General features: G+C 41.1%; 1 protein-coding gene across 1 annotated transcript in view; it reads right to left on the bottom strand.

Annotated features, from left to right (window-relative positions):
- The window catches only part of MYO3B (myosin IIIB), a 423,285-nt gene that overhangs the window by 376,526 nt on the left and 27,531 nt on the right, over positions 1-19,228 (bottom strand). The window contains exons 4-6 of the mRNA XM_059927242.1: positions 11,206-11,310; positions 10,874-10,973; positions 8,252-8,328 (exon numbers count right to left, since the gene is read on the bottom strand). Coding sequence (XP_059783225.1) covers positions 8,252-8,328; positions 10,874-10,973; positions 11,206-11,310 — 282 coding nt within the window. The remainder of the gene's footprint in view (positions 1-8,251; positions 8,329-10,873; positions 10,974-11,205; positions 11,311-19,228) is intronic.

Here is a 19,228-nt window from a genome sequence, read left to right as displayed (position 1 = left end):
TTACTGGGCATACAGTATCTGACACGTTAGGCACTTAGTTTCAAAAAAAAAAAAAAAAGCACCCATCCCAGTCCCGGTGTATTAGTGGGTGAGTCCTCAGTAAGTGAAAGTTTCCTTCCCACTGTATACTTGCTTAGTAGGTGGAATATTCAAACTATCTGACAATCAGCTGCACACGGCACTGAAGCTGGTCCTTGAGGTCCCCTTCCTGCCAGACATTACCCCCTGGAGTTGCTGGATCATTAGAAAATCTGGGTGTCCCAGTGAAAGAGACAGGCACCTCTCGTGGCCAAGGAGCACTCAAGGGGTCTGGATGGCAGCCACTCACCATCTAGAACAGAAGTATTTCAATATTTTAACAATCAGCATGGTCACACCAGTGCATCCCAGCTAACTGTAAGGCGTTATTTTAACAGAGACTACAAATATCCTCAACAAAAACAATAATGATGACGTTGGTTACTTTTCTTGGGTTTCAGTCATTTATAACTATTCAGTTTAATTCTTCACTACATGTGATGGTGGGAAAGGTAGATTAAAGGATCAACTACCCTTAACCCCCTGTCATCACTATAAATAAACATAAATTAGGCTTGTATCCCTTTTTTGCTATAGACCAGGATATTAATCTGGCAGGTGTTTGATGGAAATACTAGCCAAGCAATACCAATACTGACAGTGGGCATGGGTTGTATTGCAAGTGCCTTAGTTCACTGAGTCACAACACAAAGATTCCAGTCACTGTTACCCAACTACCCACCCAGTGTCCCTGGGCAGTTAGACTGGCAGAGCCTTGGATTCCTTGTCTATAAAATCAATGTTGGGCTTCCCTAGTGGCGCAGTGGTTGAGAGTCTGCCTGCCAATGCAGGGGACACGTGTTCGAGCCCTGGTCTGGGAGGATCCCACATGCCGCGTAGCAACTAGGCCCATGAGCCACAACTACTGAGCCTGCGCGTCTGGAGTCTGTGCTCTGCAACAAGAGAGTCTGCGACAGTGAGAGGCCCGCGCACCGCGATGAAGAGTGGCCCCCACTCGCTGCAACTAGAGAAAGCCCTCGCACAGAAACGAAGACCCAACACACCCAAAAAAATTAATTAATTAATTAATAAAAAAAAATCAATGTCATCATGCCTAACTGGCATCCTCACAGGTAGTGAGCACTTAAAAATAATATCTGTAAAAGTTCTATGCAGATGTGGGATGTTATTATTCTATTCTTATAAGAAACTGGCTACCAGGAGAGAGGGAAGGAGAAAAGAGGCAATAAACATGGGTAAAGGGAGGACTGTGTTAACATATACACACGGCTGAGATACAAGCCAAAGTCACAGGCAGGGAGGGAGACCGGGGACTCGGTGTCAACAGAAGGCTGAGGGAAGTGACCTGAGCCAAACATCTCAGGAGATAATCCAAAGATGCTTGGCCAGAGAGCAGGTAGGACAGCACAAAATTCTCAAGGTACTGAGGGCTCACGTGAGAAGGCAGTTTGTTATGGTATGTCCAGAAGAACATATGGTACATTCTAGCACATCCAGAAAGAAAGAACTGTGTTTGCCTCAAACACCTTAGGCTGAGAGAGACCTCTGTGTGTGTGTGCGTGTGTGCGTGTGTGTGTGTGCGTGCGCGCAGACAGGCAAAGCTGAGCTCTCCAACTAAGCTAGCGCCTGTAACATGCGGATCTGTAGGTTACAAATGACTGACTGATTACCTTGGAAATCTGAATTATTTACTACAGAGGAGGGATGTTAAGTATTTGGAGGATTGTTATAGGTTGAATCGTGTTCTCCAAAAATAAAAAGATATGTTAAGGTGCTAGCCCCCAGGACCTCAGAATGTGAAATTATTTGGAAATAGGGTTGTTGCAGATGTAATTAGTTAAGGTGAGGTCATACTGAAGTAGGTGGGTCCCTAATCCAATATGACTGGTGTCCTTACAACATGATGGCCATGTGAAGACAGACAAACAGGGAGAATGCAATGTGATTACAAAGGCAGATATTGGCGATACGGAGCTGCTAGCCAAAGAATACCAAAGATTGCCAGCAAACCACCAGAAGCTAGGAAGAGGCAAGGAATGATCCTAGAGGCTTCAAAGGGAGCATGCCCTGCCAACACCTTGCTTTTGGACTTCTAGCCTCCAGAACCGTGAGATAATAAATTTCTGTTGTTTTAAACCACCCAGTTTGAGCTACTTTGTATGGCAGCCCTAGGAAACTAGTATGGAGTGGCCACGGCTTTGATCCCAGACAGGAGGAGAACCCACTTTAACTTCTTGGCTGGCCAAGGGCAGCCCCAAGGGAGTAAAGGGGGTGTCTGTTGGATTGTACCACGGGCGCTTTCACTGGTGGCTGCTAGAATACTGGAGCCCCTGCTGCCCCTCAGACACTCACAGACGATGTTGTCATAACCGCCCTCAGGTCTGTCCCTAACAATGAAGCCATGCAACTTGCAGCAGTCACTGCCAGGGAAATCTAAGAACCTGGGTTTCTGATGGCTTTACTGAGCTGCTGAATCAACAAAGTCTGGAACCACCTACCTCTGTACTCACAGGAGAAACTTCATTTCCTATTGCTGAAGTCATTTTGCTCAGGGTAATCTGTTAAATACAGTTTCTATGTTGAGCATCTTTCTTTCTCTCTTAAAATCATCTTCCTGAGTCACAGTATGCTACTGACGTACTCAGTTTGTAAAAAACTGTACTGACCTTGACTTTTAGATTAACTCTTACTATGCCAGCCAATATTTCCCCAGTAGCATTGTCTCAAAGTACTATCACACTAAGCGCACCCCCTAAAATTTTTCTCCTCCTACACTGCTGAGTTGATACTGTTTTTACCCAGCATCTTTCAACTTTATGAGTGTCCACATGAGATGGCAAGAGGAAATAAGTGGAGAGTGTCGTGAATATGGTAGTCAGTTCATGCTGCAGCTTCAAGCTGCCCCGGTGAACTGCTGGTTTGGACTGCATGACAAAGTTTGATGGTGGTCTGGTCACATTCCATTAGCTACCTGGTTTGAAGCATAGCCTATTTGAATTAAATATTGTAGTTCGGCTGGTGAAATCAAAATGGAAATACAAATGGGAAAAGAATAATTTGGTTCAATTTCTCAAAAATAAAATAGGATCAAGGATCATTCTGCGTTTTCAAAATAAAAGCACTGGTGGCATGCAATGGTTTTATTCCACTGGCATTGGCATTGCATACATTGCTGTCATATTTAATCTAAATACCACTTATTCACACAAGCAGAAGTGAAAGCATATTAGGATCAGTATACTATGCAGGCCACCATATGAAGACAATGTCCATTTGAACCACTACTGATTATACTTTCAAGGACTCGTCTTGACCCAAAGCCTGGCTCACGGAAAAGAGTATAACTGTTTGTTGAATGGAATGCTACTTAGCCATAAAAAATAATGAAATAATGCGATTTGCAGCAACATGGATGGACCTAGAGATTATCATACTAAGCAAAGTCAGTCAGACATAGAAAGACAAATACCATATGATATCACTTATATGTGGAATCTAAAATATGATACAAATGAACTTATCTCCAAAACAGAAACAGACTCACAGACATAGAGAACAGACTTGTGGTTGCCAAGGGGGAGAAGGGATGAGGGAGGGATGGATTGGAAGTTTGGGATTAGCAGATGCAAACTATTATATATAGAATGGATATACAACAAGGACGTACTGTATAGCACAGGGAACTGTGTTCAGTATCCTGTGATAAACCATAATGGAAAGGAATGTGAAAAAGAATATATATATATATATATATATATATATATATATATATATATATGCATATATATAACTGAATCACTGCTATATAGCAGAAATTAACACAACATTGTAAATCAGCTATACTTCAGTAAAATAAAAAATTGTTTTAAAGTTTGTTGAATTGAACTGACAAATGGAAGATTATTCCTGTGGACACTCTTAGAAGACACTTTGTCTTTTAAGAAAAAGAGTAATTCTCCATTTGGAAAATAAAAATGTGAGGTTTGTGTAGGACTGAGTCTCAAGAACTGCAGCCTGGTCCCAAAGCATCTTGGATCCAAGCACACATCCTGAGAGAATCTCTGAGTCATACACAGAGCAACTGGGCACTTGCTCCTGAGAGGCACTGTCAAGGTCTCCATCCCATAATCTGCCTACTCCTCAATTTATCCACTACAGCAGGCAAGATGCAACACTGGCTTTTCCCTGATGAGAAGGGAACCAGTTCCAGGCAATCTGGGCAACAGAAGCTCACCATGGACCACTAAACTGTCCCTAAATAGAAACACTCCACATATTTTCTTCAACCCAGCTGAAACTGAAAAGTCACAAACACCTCATGAGAAATGTACAAAGCCAAGAGTAGGTTTCTCTTATTTGTATTTTGTGGTTCTGAGAACACCAACTTGCCGCGGATTGTAACGGGAACACCATCTTTTGAGTTATGCCACGCTAAATATTAGTTGAGTGGCCTCAGTTATGCTTTCCTTTAATAATAAATTAATCAAAATCTACAGAGAGGGCTTCTCTGGTGGCGCAGTGGTTGAGAATCTGCCTGCCAATGCAGGGGACACGGGTTTGAGCCCTGGTCCGGGAAGATCCCACATGCCACGGAGCAACTAGGCCCATGAGCCACAACTACTGAGCCTGAGCGTCTGGAGCCTGTGCTCCGCAACAAGAGAGGCTGCGATAGTGAGAGGCCCGCGCACCGCGATGAAGAGAGGACCCCACTTGCCACAACTAGAGAAAGCCCTCACACAGAAATGAAGACCCAACACAGCCATAAATAAATAAATAAATAAATAAATAAATAAATAAAAGACAGTGGGTTTGAGTGTCAGCCTGTGGGTTCAAGTCCCAATCTGAGTTTAAAAAAAAAAAAAAAATCTACAGAGAAATTTGTGAATACCAATAGTTTTAAAGCCCTCCTCAAACTACCCTCCAAATTCATCTTCTCCTTCGACTTTTTTACCGATGTATTCATTCATCCAACAGATGCTTATTGAGCATCTAGCCTGTATCAAGCACTACACTGAGAGCTGGGCATCCCAAGTCCCTGCCAGAGTTTAGAGTCCAGTTGGGAGACCTGCTTACCAAAAACTATTGGGTTGGCCAAAAAGTGCCTTTGGTTTTTAAGTAAAAATAAAAGACACATTTTTCATTTTCACCAAGAACTTTATTGAACAACGTATTCACCGCTTTATTCCACTACTTTCTGCCATTTTTCAGGCAAATTCATCATTCCATCTTCCCAAAACTTTTTATCTTTTTGAGCAAAGAATTCTTCCAGGTGCCTTTTACAGTCTTCCAGGGAATTGAAATTTTCTCCATTAAGAGAATTTTGTAAAGACCAAAATAAATGGAAATATGAAGGTGCAATATCTGGTGAATATGGCGGATGAATCAAAACTTCCCAGCCAAGCTGTAATGGTTTTTGCCTGGTCATCAAAGAAACATGCAGTCTCGCATTATACCGATGGAAGACTATGCATTTTCTGTTGACTCATTCCGGATGCTTTTCATTGAAGTGCTGCTTTCATTTGGTCTAAGTGGGAGCAGTACTTGTTGGAATTAATCATTCTGTTTTCCAGAAGGAGCTCATAATAGAGGACTCCCTTCCAATCCCACCATATACACAACATCACCTTCTTTAGATGAAGACCAGGCTTTGGTGTGGTTGGTGGTGGTTCACTTCGCTTGCCCCACGATCTCTTCCGTTCCACATTATTGTACAGTATCCACTTTTCATTGTCTGTCACAATTTGTTTTAAAAATGGAATGTTTTCATTATGTTTAAGTAGAGAATCGCACGTGGAAATACAGTCAAGAAGGTTTTTTTTTGCTTAACTTATGTGGAACCCTAACATCAAAGCGATTAACATAATAAAGCTGGTACAAATGATTTTCATTGCTTGATTTGGGTATTTTGAGTATGTCAGTTATTTCCTGTGTGGTATAACATTGATTGTTCTCAATTAATGTCTCAGTTTGATCGCTGTCAACTTCAACTGGTCTACCCGATCGTGGAGCATTGTCCAGTGAGAAATCTCCAGCACGAAACTTTGCAAACCACTTTTGACACGTTCAATCAGTCACAGCACCTTCTCCATACACTGCACAAATCTTTTTTTTGCATTTCAGTTGCATTTTTACCTTTCTTGAAATAATAAAGCATAATATGCCAAAAGTGTTGTGTTTTACTTCCATCTTCAATATTAAAATGGCTACACAAAAATTCACCAATTTTGATAAGTTTTTTTTTCAATGCACACTGATATGACAGCTGTCACAATACAATCTAACAAAATTGTTTCGAATGAAGTTAAAGACAACTAAGTGTTACTAGAGCCATCTTAAGGAAAAAACCGAACAAACCTTTTGGCCAACCCAATACAATACAATGGTCATGGTTTGCTAATGGAGGGGGTAAAGGCTGCAGTGGAAACTCAGGAAAAAGAGCCTCAGTCGGCCAAGGATGAGGGAAGGTTTCCTAGGGGAGTTGCATTTGCGCTGAGACTTGAAGATTGAGGAGGAATGTTCCAGAGTTCTGAGGGCCATCCCAGATGATGTAACAATATATAGAAAGGTTTAAAGGAATGACACATAAGGATAGATTTGGAGAATTACCTGTTGTTCACTTCTGTTGAGGCATTAAAAACAAGTAAATTGGGGAAAAGTAACCTGAAATGAGGCTGGACAGTACAGAAGCTGGAATATGAAGGGCTTTGTTCCCCATTCAAAGGAATCTTGACTTTGCCCTACAGTGTTTCTCAAAGTGGGGTTCATGAGGTCCCTATGAAAATTTTTATGTTTTTGCTTTTGTTTCAATGATAGTTTTATTAATAATAATAAAATGGGAGAAGTTGCAGTAAAAACATGTTCCAGATCATCTGGATGGCTAATTGCCACACAATTTCAGTGCCCATATTTATGTTTATTATTAAGCTGGCACCAAGCCAACAGAGATGTGCCAGTTAGAGACCAAAGGAGATGCTGTTTAAACAAAGAGATCACTCTCGCTGAGTAAAGTGGTGGGAGAACTGGGTCACCACATGGTATGTGGTAGTAAGGTTGACAAAATAACTCAAAATAATCCATGCCGTCATGCTCTGAAACATAGTCACATTGCAAAGGACAACTGAGTTTCACAAAACAATGTCATTTGTCTCATTAAATTAAAGCTGTTTACTTGAACACTGCTGGCTTTGTAGTTTTTTCATAATACATTTTTTTCTCTTTTGGTTTTATAGCATTACAAATATAAATGACTAGATAAGTGTATGTCTAGTTTCATGGTTTTTAAAATCAATTTAAGATTTAAGTAAACATTGGAATCTGCAGGGATTTTCTTTTTCTCTAAAATGGGTCTGTCCATTATCCAAGTATGAAAGAGAAGGCCATTGAGATGGAATAAATTTGAGCATATTGGCGTAAGCCGATTACTGTGTTAGGAGACCACCTTGGCAGTCACACAGAGGAAGGAAAGCCCAGGGACAGAATGGAGATGGAAAGACCTCTAAGGAGATGATTGCTGAGTCCTCTTATTAAAAGAACCCATTTTCTTGATACAAGAGAGCTGCTCTCAGGCCAGAGTGCTGTGGAATTAAAAGGCTGACCTGACAAGCAAAGCTGTACAGTGCCCCTGTTTCAGGGTATGCGGTATCTAGTCCAAAGATTCCCCAAACTTCTACATGTGTCATTTCATAGAGGATTCTGTGGTAATGCCAGTACTAAATTAGGGCGAAATCCCAGGTTTTACTACAGAGCCAAAAAAGTACACAAGAGAAGTTGCTATGTATCTGGTAACAAAAAAACAACCAGGACTACGGCATATAGTTCTGTAAGCCCGCTGGAGCTGAAATCTGTCTCTTCACCAAGACACGTGTCACTGGGGCTGCATCTATCCAGGGGAGGTGACCTTTTCTAATTTACACAATGGCTGGATGAACTTGTCAAGCCAGGACCCTTGGAGAGGGCTGCATCTTCTGGAGGGGGCACCTTTTTCTAACTGCATGAAGGTATTCTGTGGGCCAGCTGTGACTTAATCCTGATTTTCTGAAATTAAGTTCTGGCTTGTCATCATTATCACTCACCAAACCAGAACTCTCACAGTTCAATGAGGATAAAGGATTTTCTTTTTCCTGAAAGTTTTGTGAAGTGTGTGACCTTCCCATAAAAAGGCATAGTACCAAGGCTCTCAGCAAATACAAAGAAATAGCTGCCCTCTGCTTACCTCAGGGGCCATCCAGAATGGGGTGCCGACAGATGTGTTTCTCCGCAGACGTGTACTGGTGAGTTGAGCTGAGACGCCTATAAGAAAAGGGTGTCACAATTCAGCAGTGAGCAGAAGGTGATGCTAGACCAGGGGCTGGCAAACTTCTTCCATAAAGGGTCAGACAGTAAATATCTTAGGCTTTGCGAGCCTAAGGCTCTGTCACAACTACTCAACTCTGCCATTGTAATGTAAAAGCAGCATAGACAACACAGAAGCAAATGAGTGTAGCTGAGTTTCCACAAAAATTTATTTATGGATGCACAGTTTTCACGTGTCATAAAATATTTTTCTTTTGATTTTTTCCCAACCATTTAAAAATGTAAAAACCATTCTTAGTTCACAGGCTGTACAAAAACAGGAGGCAGGTCAGATTTGGCTCACAGGCTGTAGTTTGCCAACCGCTGTGTGGGAGCATATATCTATCTAAATCACTAGAATATTTTTTTTTCCTAATGAGCATTTCTACCATACTGCTGCAAAATTGGAATCAAAAGAAAACATCAAGAACTAGGATCAACCCAAAATACCTTCCTACTATATTTCCAAAATATTTCAGGTGATATCTTTCTTAAAATGGTGCTTCATTTGGTAGAGGAAGAAAATTAGCATGTATTATCTATAATAGAGCTTCAGTGTAGACATAAAAAGTTTTCAGTGCCTTATCTTACCTAGAAGGCTGGAAACCTGACAAGAAAAATACACTTGTCAAATGGAAAAAGAAATTGACTAATAATATTATTATCTCGGGCTCAATGTTGAGGACCTGAATTTTAATATAATTCCAATGTATTTTGTCTTAGTCTTCAGCCAGCTCTCTTCTTTATGCCATAATGGATGTAAAGGTACACTGGATTAGGAGTCAGAAGACCTGTCTCCCATCTCAATTACGTCTTTTCCTAATTGTATGACCTCAAGCAGACAACCTCACTCCGAGCCTCAGTTTTCTTACCTTCAAATTGGGGATAATGCTACTCACACCTAACACAAAGAGTTCTTCTTAAATACCAAGTAAGAGAACAACTGTGGCAGCTTCCCTGGTGGTGCAGTGGATAAGAATCCGCCTGCCAATGCAGGCGACACGGGTTCAAGCCCTGGTCCGGGAAGATCCCACATGCCGTGGAGCAACTAAGCCCATGCGCCACAACTACTGAGCCCGCATGCCACAACTACCAAAGCCCACGCACCTAGAGCCTGTGCTCCACAAGAGAAGCCACCGCAATGAGAAGCCCGCACACCGCAACTGAGAGTAGCCCCCGCTCGCTGCAACTAGAGAAAGCCTGCGCGCAGCAACGAAGACCCAATGCAGCCAAAAATAAATAAAATAAGTAAATTTTTAAAAAAACGGAACTGTGAAAATGATTTATAAATTGTAAAGTATTTTACAAATATAAGGTATTCTTTTATACCAAGCAAAATCTAATGCAGCCCTTAAGGGAATAACAATGGTTGCCACTAATGCTGTTGATAAGAACGTAGAAATCTGAATATATGTGCTCATCAGCAAAGAACATACCGTTAAAAGCATTAGGCATAGATTTGCCGAGGACCATGAGTTGTTTTTTCAGGGTAGTTGTTGTGCTAACCGCTTGCATTCCTTATTCTTTATTAGGAAGCCAAAGAGGGCTCTTTAAACTCTATTTAAACCCTCTGCAACTTTTCTTTGCTTTTTAGTAAATAAACCTATATATACTTAGCGTAATTTCATTTATTTTTGAGTAATTTCTTCTGAGCAAATGATTCACTGATACATTTTAACACTGAATTCTTTCTTACCAATAAAACAATGAATATTCAAAATCATCAATCTTTTCTCCTACTACGCTGACACTGATAAAGAACATTTTAAAAAGTGCTTCTGTAAATAGTTTCTCATTATTTATAACAATCATGCTGAAGTACTAACTGTTGTTGAACCCGTTTAGAAGACTAAACCATTCGATAAACTTAAAAAGGAAAACCAAATGGTTTGTTGGTTTGTGACTATCAACACAGGAGTGTCACAAGCAGATATTTAATAGTTCTCTGGCCTTAGGTGATATTGCTCTGCGTTTCCTTTCACACTTCCATTTCCTGTTAATGTTTCCAGTTCAACCAGCCTCACATGTAGCAGCAATAATCACAATTTAAAGGGATGTTAGCTTTCAGACCCAAAGGACTATTTTACCTTCTGCTCACTGGGACTAAGTATGCCTAAGGCTAGAGAAAATCATTTGAAAGACCAAACTGCTTTCTCTTTTCATATGCAAAAAAGAATAGACAAAATGTAAATTATAGACAATTGCCCTGAGATGTGAAATCCTTCCCAGAAAACCAAAGTTTTTCCCTTGAATTCTTCTTTTGAAACACTTTTATATTCTCTCTTTAAAAAAATGCCTTCTAAAGCTGAAAATAGATTAACAAACAGCATCTCTTAGGGTGATCCATCTGGTGAACCACCCCCCACTCCCCAGCCTATGTGTGACTGGAAAGGCCCTCAGCCTATGGCGTAGAAGAGAGGCCCCAGTCTTCTGAGACTGCGATAAATTATTGCCTTTGGCTAAACCGCACACATCAAGAAAACAAACGACATGCAGTCATTACCAAAGTCAACGAGCTTAACTCCTCCTTCTGTTGTCAGAAGAATATTATTCCCCTTGACATCACGGTGGATGATTCGGTTATTGTGCAAATGCTGAAGGCCCTGCATGGTGTCCCACCGCCACCAAACAACAGGAAAGAGGAAAGGAAAATTTGCATGGTTATTTTTAAACAGTTACCCTACTATTAAAAATCTAATCAAAGTCCACATTTGGCTGCACCTCCCTATTATACAACTTGCATATTATAGGGCAGTTTCCCCTTGTTAATATGCAATGGGGAGCCAACCAATGACAAATTGCCCCCTCTGCCCCCAGCTTGATGGACGTCCTTACCAAGAGGGCCCCATATAAGATGTATGAGATCACTGCTTCATCCAGCCGCTGGCCACACCTGAGTAGACCTTTGACAAGCTCGGTGACGGAGCCCCCATTACACAGCTGCAAGAAGAGGTGCCGGGGGAGACAGACAGCAAGAGAACACATACAAAAAGAAAAGAAAAACACATTAAGAAGAAAAGCCCACTTATTACTGACTCAATGTAGTAAAATAAATTTGCAAATCACAAAACTCCAGGTCAGAACAATTAAACTTCAGTTTTCCATTACACAGTCAAATCTCGTTTTCTCTCTCTCTCTGTGTGTGTGTGTGTGTGTGTGTGTGTGTGTGTGTTTATTCAAGGTGATGATTTATGAGTGAAAGTGCATGTCCAAAAAGTTGATTTTTTAAATTGTTAAGTGAAATATAAAAGCACAAGACATTATTTAGAAATTAAAAAGAGAAAGCATATAAGTAATCATGGTGACTTATGGGATATTTTCATTTTACATGAATATTGTCTATTTTTTTAAAAAACATGCATTTTGAAGGAAAGACTGAAAGAGGCAAGATGGACGCCCTTGACACTTAGGAGGGAATACATTTTATTTCAGTCTCCCTGTCTCCAGTGCTGGCACTGCAGGCAGCAGGGGCCCAACCAGCAGCTCTTGCTCGAGTTGCCACTGCATGTCAAATTTATGGAGTGGAGCTGCATCATATGTGCATTTAACCTTTTCATATTCAACTGTAGGAGTTCAGCAACTTTATGCTCTTCTTTTTTTATTCCTGTAATTAAAAACACTGTAAAAGTATATCATATTTGCTCTTTTTACGTATTATACATTACTGAGATTTGAGAATGCGTAAACCAGGCATACTACTCTTTCACAGCAATTTAAGGGTTTTCAAGTGTGATTTTGACCAAGTGCAGAAGGCAGTGTGCCGGTTTGGGTTTGCTACATGTCATCTTAAATCAAGGGTTCTTAACTTGTTTGAGCAGGGCTTGTAAACACCTTGAAACTGTAGGCAGCATGTTGTATATGCATCTTGCACTTTTCTGCTGAGAAAATTCAGAGCTTTTGTTGGATACTCAGAGCCCTCCTTGTCCTTATACAGGTTACAACCCTACTTTAGAGACCTAGGTTTCCTCCTGGCACTTTGTCTACAATCTGGGAAGGAGTTAACTAGTGAACAGTGGGGGATCCTCTGGGTTGTGGCTGCTTGAGTCAACTGGCTTTTCATAAGCAAAGAGATGTGAGGAGCACAGATTAGCACCTTTCCTAAAAGAAGACACTCTTTATCAAGATAATAATACATTAGGATCTATTCGACCCTAATTACGAACATCTGCAGGGTTTTAATAAATGGTGAGCAGGTGTTTCTGTTTGATGTGTGTATCATTCCCCACTACATACGCAGCAGATACCTTGCACACACATTAACAATCAAGATAAACTGGAAATGAATCTGCCCATGTTTTTACCATTTAAGTTGCTCTTAAACAATAGTATTTGACTAAAAATATAATACAAAATTAGGAATCTTTAAAACTAGAATAAAATTACCATCTGTCAGGAATGATTCAGGAAGGAGCCAAGCACAGTGAAATGCACTGAAGGCTATAATGGTCCCATGAGGCTGGGATTATATGTGTCCTTGGAATCCTCTCTCTACCAATGTCAGGTGTAACTTGTAACTCAACACTGATACCTCTCATGGCCCTAATGTTGAGTACCAGGATAATGTCTTCCAAAGGATTCCACATTCTTTTTATTTCAACTATGTCTTACATGACCCTGAAAGGGCACATAACATTCAATGTTCAATCTAATACTCTCTTGAGCAATGAATGCATTTTCAGTGTCATGATTCGTAAAATAATCTTAAAAGCTAAGCTTTCGACAAATATATAATGATTTTCTCAGGACTCCCCAAATTAGATTTATATTTCAAGTAACAAAAATTGGAGAACTGACCACAGAGTCAAATGATGATTATGAAAGAATGTAGGACATGACATGAGGGAAGTTCTCAACCCACAAAAAGAAAAGCTTTTCTGGGGCTGATGGCATGGAGCTTGGAGAGCTTGAGAGAATAAGATTAGGGTGAGGAGGCTCCCTCTTGGGGGTGGTTGTGTAAGGGGATAACGCTAATGAAACCATTTCTTATGAACCTCTTTTTATATGGAAATCTAAGGGGAGACCTCCTCACAGGAGCCTCATGCCAAAAAAGGGGTGTTCATGCTGAGTGGAATGGCAGTAGAGTATGGTGAGGTCCATCAAGCCTGGGATTCTAACAGTTCCCTACAGCCTGCTCATCATGACTTGCAGGAGATTCAGAACTTAATGCTCCATTTGGGTTCAGGGACAAGGCTAGAGTTTGAATGAGAAGGAAAGACAGTGAATGCAGACCTCACGATAAGAAGGAGTATCCGGGACCTGGGACATGGGGAGACACCAAAGAGAGAGTAGAAGGACTTAGGGTCACCAGTTGGAGGTCCCTGACCTCACTGCCATGGCTTTAAGTGACCATTTGCTGTATCCAAATCCAGATGTTACCCAGGGGAAGGAAAGATGAATGGGGAAAGAGAAAACCACTAAAAAACTAAGTCCTTATCCAAGTGACTAAGATTTGAACTGGATTGTGAAAACAGGACACAAATTCCCAGAACTTGCCCCTTCCCAAAGAAGTCACTCTATGGACTAAGTTTAACAGGATAAGTTAAAATCAATTGTCTTCTCTAGGCAGGCTGGGGGCTCAAGAACAAAGTTGGGTTTAGTTATTAAAAAGAAAGTTACGTGCTGGGAAAACTGGACAGCTACATGTAAAAGAATGAAATTAGAACACTTCCTAACACCATACACAAAAATAAACTCAAAATGGATTAAAGACTTAAATGTAAGGCCAGACACTATAAAACTCTTAGAGGAAAACATAGGCAGAACACCCTATGACATATATCACAGCAAGATCCTTTTTTGACCCACCTCCTAGAGAAATGAAAAGAAACAAATGGGACCTAATGAAACTTCAAAGCCTTTGCACAGCAAATCATAAGCAAGACGAAAAGACAACCCTCAGAATGGGAGAAAATATTTGCAAACCAAGCAACTGACAAAGGATTAATCTCCAAAATATACAAGCAGCTCATGCAGCTCAATATCTAAAAAACAAACAACACAATCCAAAAATGGGCAGAAGACCTAAATAGACATTTCTCTAAAGAAAATATACAGATTGCCAACAAACACATGAAAGGATGCTCAACATCACTAATCATTAAAGAAATGCAAATCAAAACTACAATGAGGTACTACCTCACACCGGTCAGAATGGCCATCATCAAAAATCTACAAACAATAAATGCTGGAGAGGGTGTGGAGAAAAGGCAACCCTCTTGCACTGTTGGTGGGAATGTAAATTGATACAGCCACTATGGAGAACAGTATGGAGGTTCCTTAAAAAATTAAAAATAGAACTACCATACGACCCAGCAATCCCACTACTGGGCATATACCCTGAGAAAACCATAATTCAAAAAGAGTCATGTACCACAATGTTCATCGCAGCTCTATTTACAATAGCCAGGACATGGAAACAACCTAAGTGTCCATCGATAGATGAATGGATAAAGAAGATGTGGCACATATATACAATGGAATATTACTCAGCCATAAAAAGAAACGAAATTGAGTTATTTGTAGTGAGGTGGATGGACCTAGAGTCTGTCATACAGAGTGAAGTAAGTCAGAAAGAGAAAAACAAATACCGTATGCTAATACATATACATGAAATCTAAAAAAAAAAAAAAAATGGTTCTGATGAACCTAGGGGCAGGACAGGAATAAAGATGCAGACGTAGAGAATGGACTTGAGGACACAGGGAGGGGGAAGGGTAAGCTGGGATGAAGTGAGAGAGTAGCACTGACATATATACACTACCAAATGTAAAATAGATAGCTAGTGGGAAGCAGCTGCATAGCACAGGGAGATCAGCTCGGTGCTTTGTGACCACCTAGAGGGGTGGGATAGGGAGGATGGGAGGGAGACGCAAGAAGGAGGGGATATGGGGATATATGTAAACATATAGCTGATTCACTTTGTTATACAGCAGAAACTAACACACCATTGTAAAGCAATTATACTCCAATAAAGATGTTAAAAAAAAAAAAGTTACCTCTTTGTTCTCAATAGCTTGTGACTGCCCAGTTTATTACCCATTACTCAATCATGAACACAGTGTCTGCCCTCAAAGAGCTCAGCACCAGAAATGGACACATGAGTAATAAGAGTGGCAGGTGGAAGTAAGGGTGTGCCCACGGGGAGTGTGGTGGCACCGAAGAGAGAATGGCGACTTCTGTTGTGCTAGGGTGAAGAGGGAACAATCTGGGAATCTTCCCAGAGGACGTAACACATACAATGAGTTTGAAGGACAAAGAACCTTATGGCAGGTGAACAAGAAGAAGAGCATCCCTGGAAAGGGAACACCGTGTGCAAAGGAAGGGAGCACAGAAGAATGAGGGGGGAGGTAGTGTGTCTATCTGCCTGCACGTGTGTGTGTATGTGTCTATGTCTGTGTGTCTTTGAATTCTACATACTCTGCCACTGTTGGGACAAAGGGACAGAATCCTAGAGCAGGGAGACTGGGAAAAAAAAGGGGGGAACAGGGAATGACAGGTGTGCCCTGCTAAGAAGTGTGGGCTTTATTACTATACACACACGTATTATGATACCATAATATACCATTAGATAGGAGTGGTAAGCTATTGACAGGTTTTAGGCAGGAGGTCTGTTCAGATTTCTAGAAAGATGACCTTGGTAGCAGATTGGAGGGTGGACAGAACAGGAAGACACAGGGAGCTGGACACCTGTTAGGAGGTGTTGAAGCAATCGAGAGAAGCAGGGTCAAAAAGTCAAAGAGTCCTGAGGACAAAGAGTCAGGGACAGATATGGGGGACTTTTATGACATAGAATCGACAGGAATTTTGTACCAACTGGATAGAGAAAGCTAAGAAGAAACAGAGTCTAGGGATCTTGTGAGTATAAGAATAGCAATAAAGTTCTTTGATCCTCTAAAGCTAAAGCAGCAATAGACATGCAAGGCACTGTAACGCCCTCATCAGAACCACTTCTCAGCCTGGCTCCCGTCTCAGGGAGGCACATGCTTTACTGAACTGCAAGTGCACTATTAAAATTCTACCCAGAGAACATTTAAATTAAGTGCTGGGTGATGAGCCAAGCTAACTCAACCCTGGAATTTTCCCCTGAAACCTCATTTTAGTCTCTCTCCTGCCCTACTTTACATCTGGCCATTTCTGCAACAAGAGCCTATTCAGTGGCATTTTATATAGGTAGCCAACTTATAAACTTTCCTCATAGCTCTAGAACCTATGGAGGGACTAAGAGCAGCCATTTTGTCAGCAGGAACAAAACTCAGCTGTGGATTTAAGAACAACAGAAGGATCAGACTCGGTTGGTGCCTTTTGTTCACTAAATGTCAGAGTTTAAGAACTGTCTGACTTGTGGTTCAAAGAAACATATAAATAAACTGCTCAGGGCACCTTTAGAGGAAGCGGTTCTGTGAAGTTGATAAGCCCACCAGCAAGGTCTTAAAGGGCAGCCCGTGGGTTACAGGGAAAGGACCTTGGGTACCTGGATATAAAAAAGGAAAGCAGGTACATACTGACAATTGTCTAATCGGAGTAAATATTCAGTGAGATGGACTGAACATTTTAAAAGCATGACAAGGAACTATATTTAAATGCATCAAATAAAATAATCACGTTAGAGTTGTAAGAAGGCAGCCAAGACTCCTACCCACGCCTGAGGGTTGGCACCTGCAGCCTTTTATTCCTGCCCACCCTGCCAGCCATCAGACTCAAATACCGAGGTAGGTCTCCATCCCTGCATTCCTCCCGATGCCCTCAGCATTCAGGAAATGTGGCAGCTGGATGCATCTAGAATTTAATAAGCATTTTACTCCAAACCAAGAAAAACAGAAAAATCATTTACATTCCACATCTATTTTCTAAAACATTGTTGAATACTGATTCAATCACAGTATGTGCATTTGCTATGACGGCCATAATTTCAAGCAATAAAATGTTCCTTGCTCAATAAGCCATCAACTTTCCTCCATGTTATTAAAGAATGGCCCGTGCAACACAATCACCAGACCTTTATTCTAGTCAAAACTGCAACTTTCAAGTAGATTCTATACTGGCATGTTGATTTGCCCTAGTCAGATGGCAGAATTAAGAGGAATTTCTTTTCAGTGCTCTTTTGTTCGGTTGACTTCATCTTTCAAGGGTGTTAGGGTCTACAGAGGGCAAAAGCAAAAGTCAAGGATCGTCAAAATTACTCTGGAAGATGCCTTAGGGAGCACCGTGTTGGTCGCTGCCCACCTCTCAGGAAGGCCAAGCAACATAGTTTTCCTCCACACTGTTGGGAGAGATTGTGTTTATTTTACTGATACCAGATAAAGTCACTGGCCTGCACCTAGAAGAATGAAGACGATGTCACTTGAAACCCTGGAGTTCCAGTCGGGGGGCGGTGGGGGGAAGATGCTCACACTACGAGAGGCAGGAGGGCCCCAAGACTCCCGCCTCCCATTTCAGCCTCTCTCCAGGGCACATGCACAGACCGCTGGTTGGGCAGAATTGCTCGCACACCTCAGCTCTTCACGCTCTCTTGCTTATGCTGAACACAAAGAGCACATAAATATCGGATGCAGCTCAGTTACATTTCACAGTTCTTCCCTTCTCCACTACCAACTGTTCTGTACTTTCCTCCTGACCCCCAACACGCCAGTGACTCTCATTCTAGAACCCGGCCAGAACCTGCCATCTGAGTCAGTGTTCAGTGCTCCAGGGCTTTCTAACCATCTCTGGCCAATCAAAACATGCCAGAGCTACGTTCCAGACCATCAGTGTCCTGCTAAGGACCCTGACTTGTTAACGTGACAAATTTGACTCATGCCACAGTATCAATGGGTGAAAATGGTTTTAAGTGTTAGCTTGCAATGATATTGGGGCCTAGACTGGACTTCGTAGGGCCTTATATAAATGCAAAAACTGAACAGAGATATCTTTTTTCCCCCTTCTGGCTTAGATACTGAACTTACACAAAGACCTCTGAGAGGAAAAAACAGGTTAAAAAATAATTCTTTTATCTGGTTTTAAAATATAAGGAGTTTTTTTTTGGTTTTTTTGGTTTTTTTTTTTTTACTTTACGTTCTCATTTACTAACACTCTAAACTCTAAACCATTTCTTTTAAGTTGAATGTGATTCAGGCTGAAATAGTATTTACCTGCTGAAGGTTTTATACTGAAAGGAAAAGAGAAAATGTACTTCATGTCTTACCACATACTAGGTATTTTTTCTGAAATATGGTGCTTTTTTTTTTTAATATGAGTTTTAAAAAAATTTATTTGTTTTATTTATTTATCTTTGGCTGCATTGGGTCCTCGTTGCTGTGCGGGGGCTTTCTCTAGTTGCGGCGAGCGGGGGCTACTCTTCGTTGCGGCGCGTGGGCTTCTCATTGCAGTGGCTTCTCTTGTTGCAGAGCATGGGCTCTAGGCGCATGGGCTTCAGTAGTTGTGGCACACAGGCTCAGTAGTTGTGGCTCGCAGGCTCCAAAGTGCAGGCTCAGTAGTTGTGGTGCACGGGCTTAGCTGCTCCACAGCATGTGGGATCTTCCCAGACCAGGGATCGGACCCGTGTCCCCTGCATTGGCAGGCAGATTCTTAACCACTGTGCCACCAGGGAAGCCCCTGGTGCTTTTTCTTAAAAGTCTAATTTCTTATCATGTTTCATTTAGGTGAGAGATAATAGAACTTACAGATTTTCCAAATTTAATATTAACTTAGAATAAAACTTATTCACAAATTTTCCAAAACATTATTATGTATGAGTGTTTTCTGTCCATATTTTTCTCCTATAGTAGGTGTCTGTTATGCAAGAAAGCTTTGGTTTGCTTTCTGCTAACAATTAGTAATTAATTTCAGAAATGACATTTTTATTTGCTTTTGTTTTCAGAGT

This window comes from Balaenoptera ricei, chromosome 7 (assembly GCF_028023285.1).
Source record: "Balaenoptera ricei isolate mBalRic1 chromosome 7, mBalRic1.hap2, whole genome shotgun sequence".
NCBI lineage: Eukaryota > Metazoa > Chordata > Mammalia > Artiodactyla > Balaenopteridae > Balaenoptera > Balaenoptera ricei.
The sequence above is the reverse complement of the archived record's forward strand: the minus strand, read 5'-3'. Positions and strand labels throughout refer to the sequence as shown.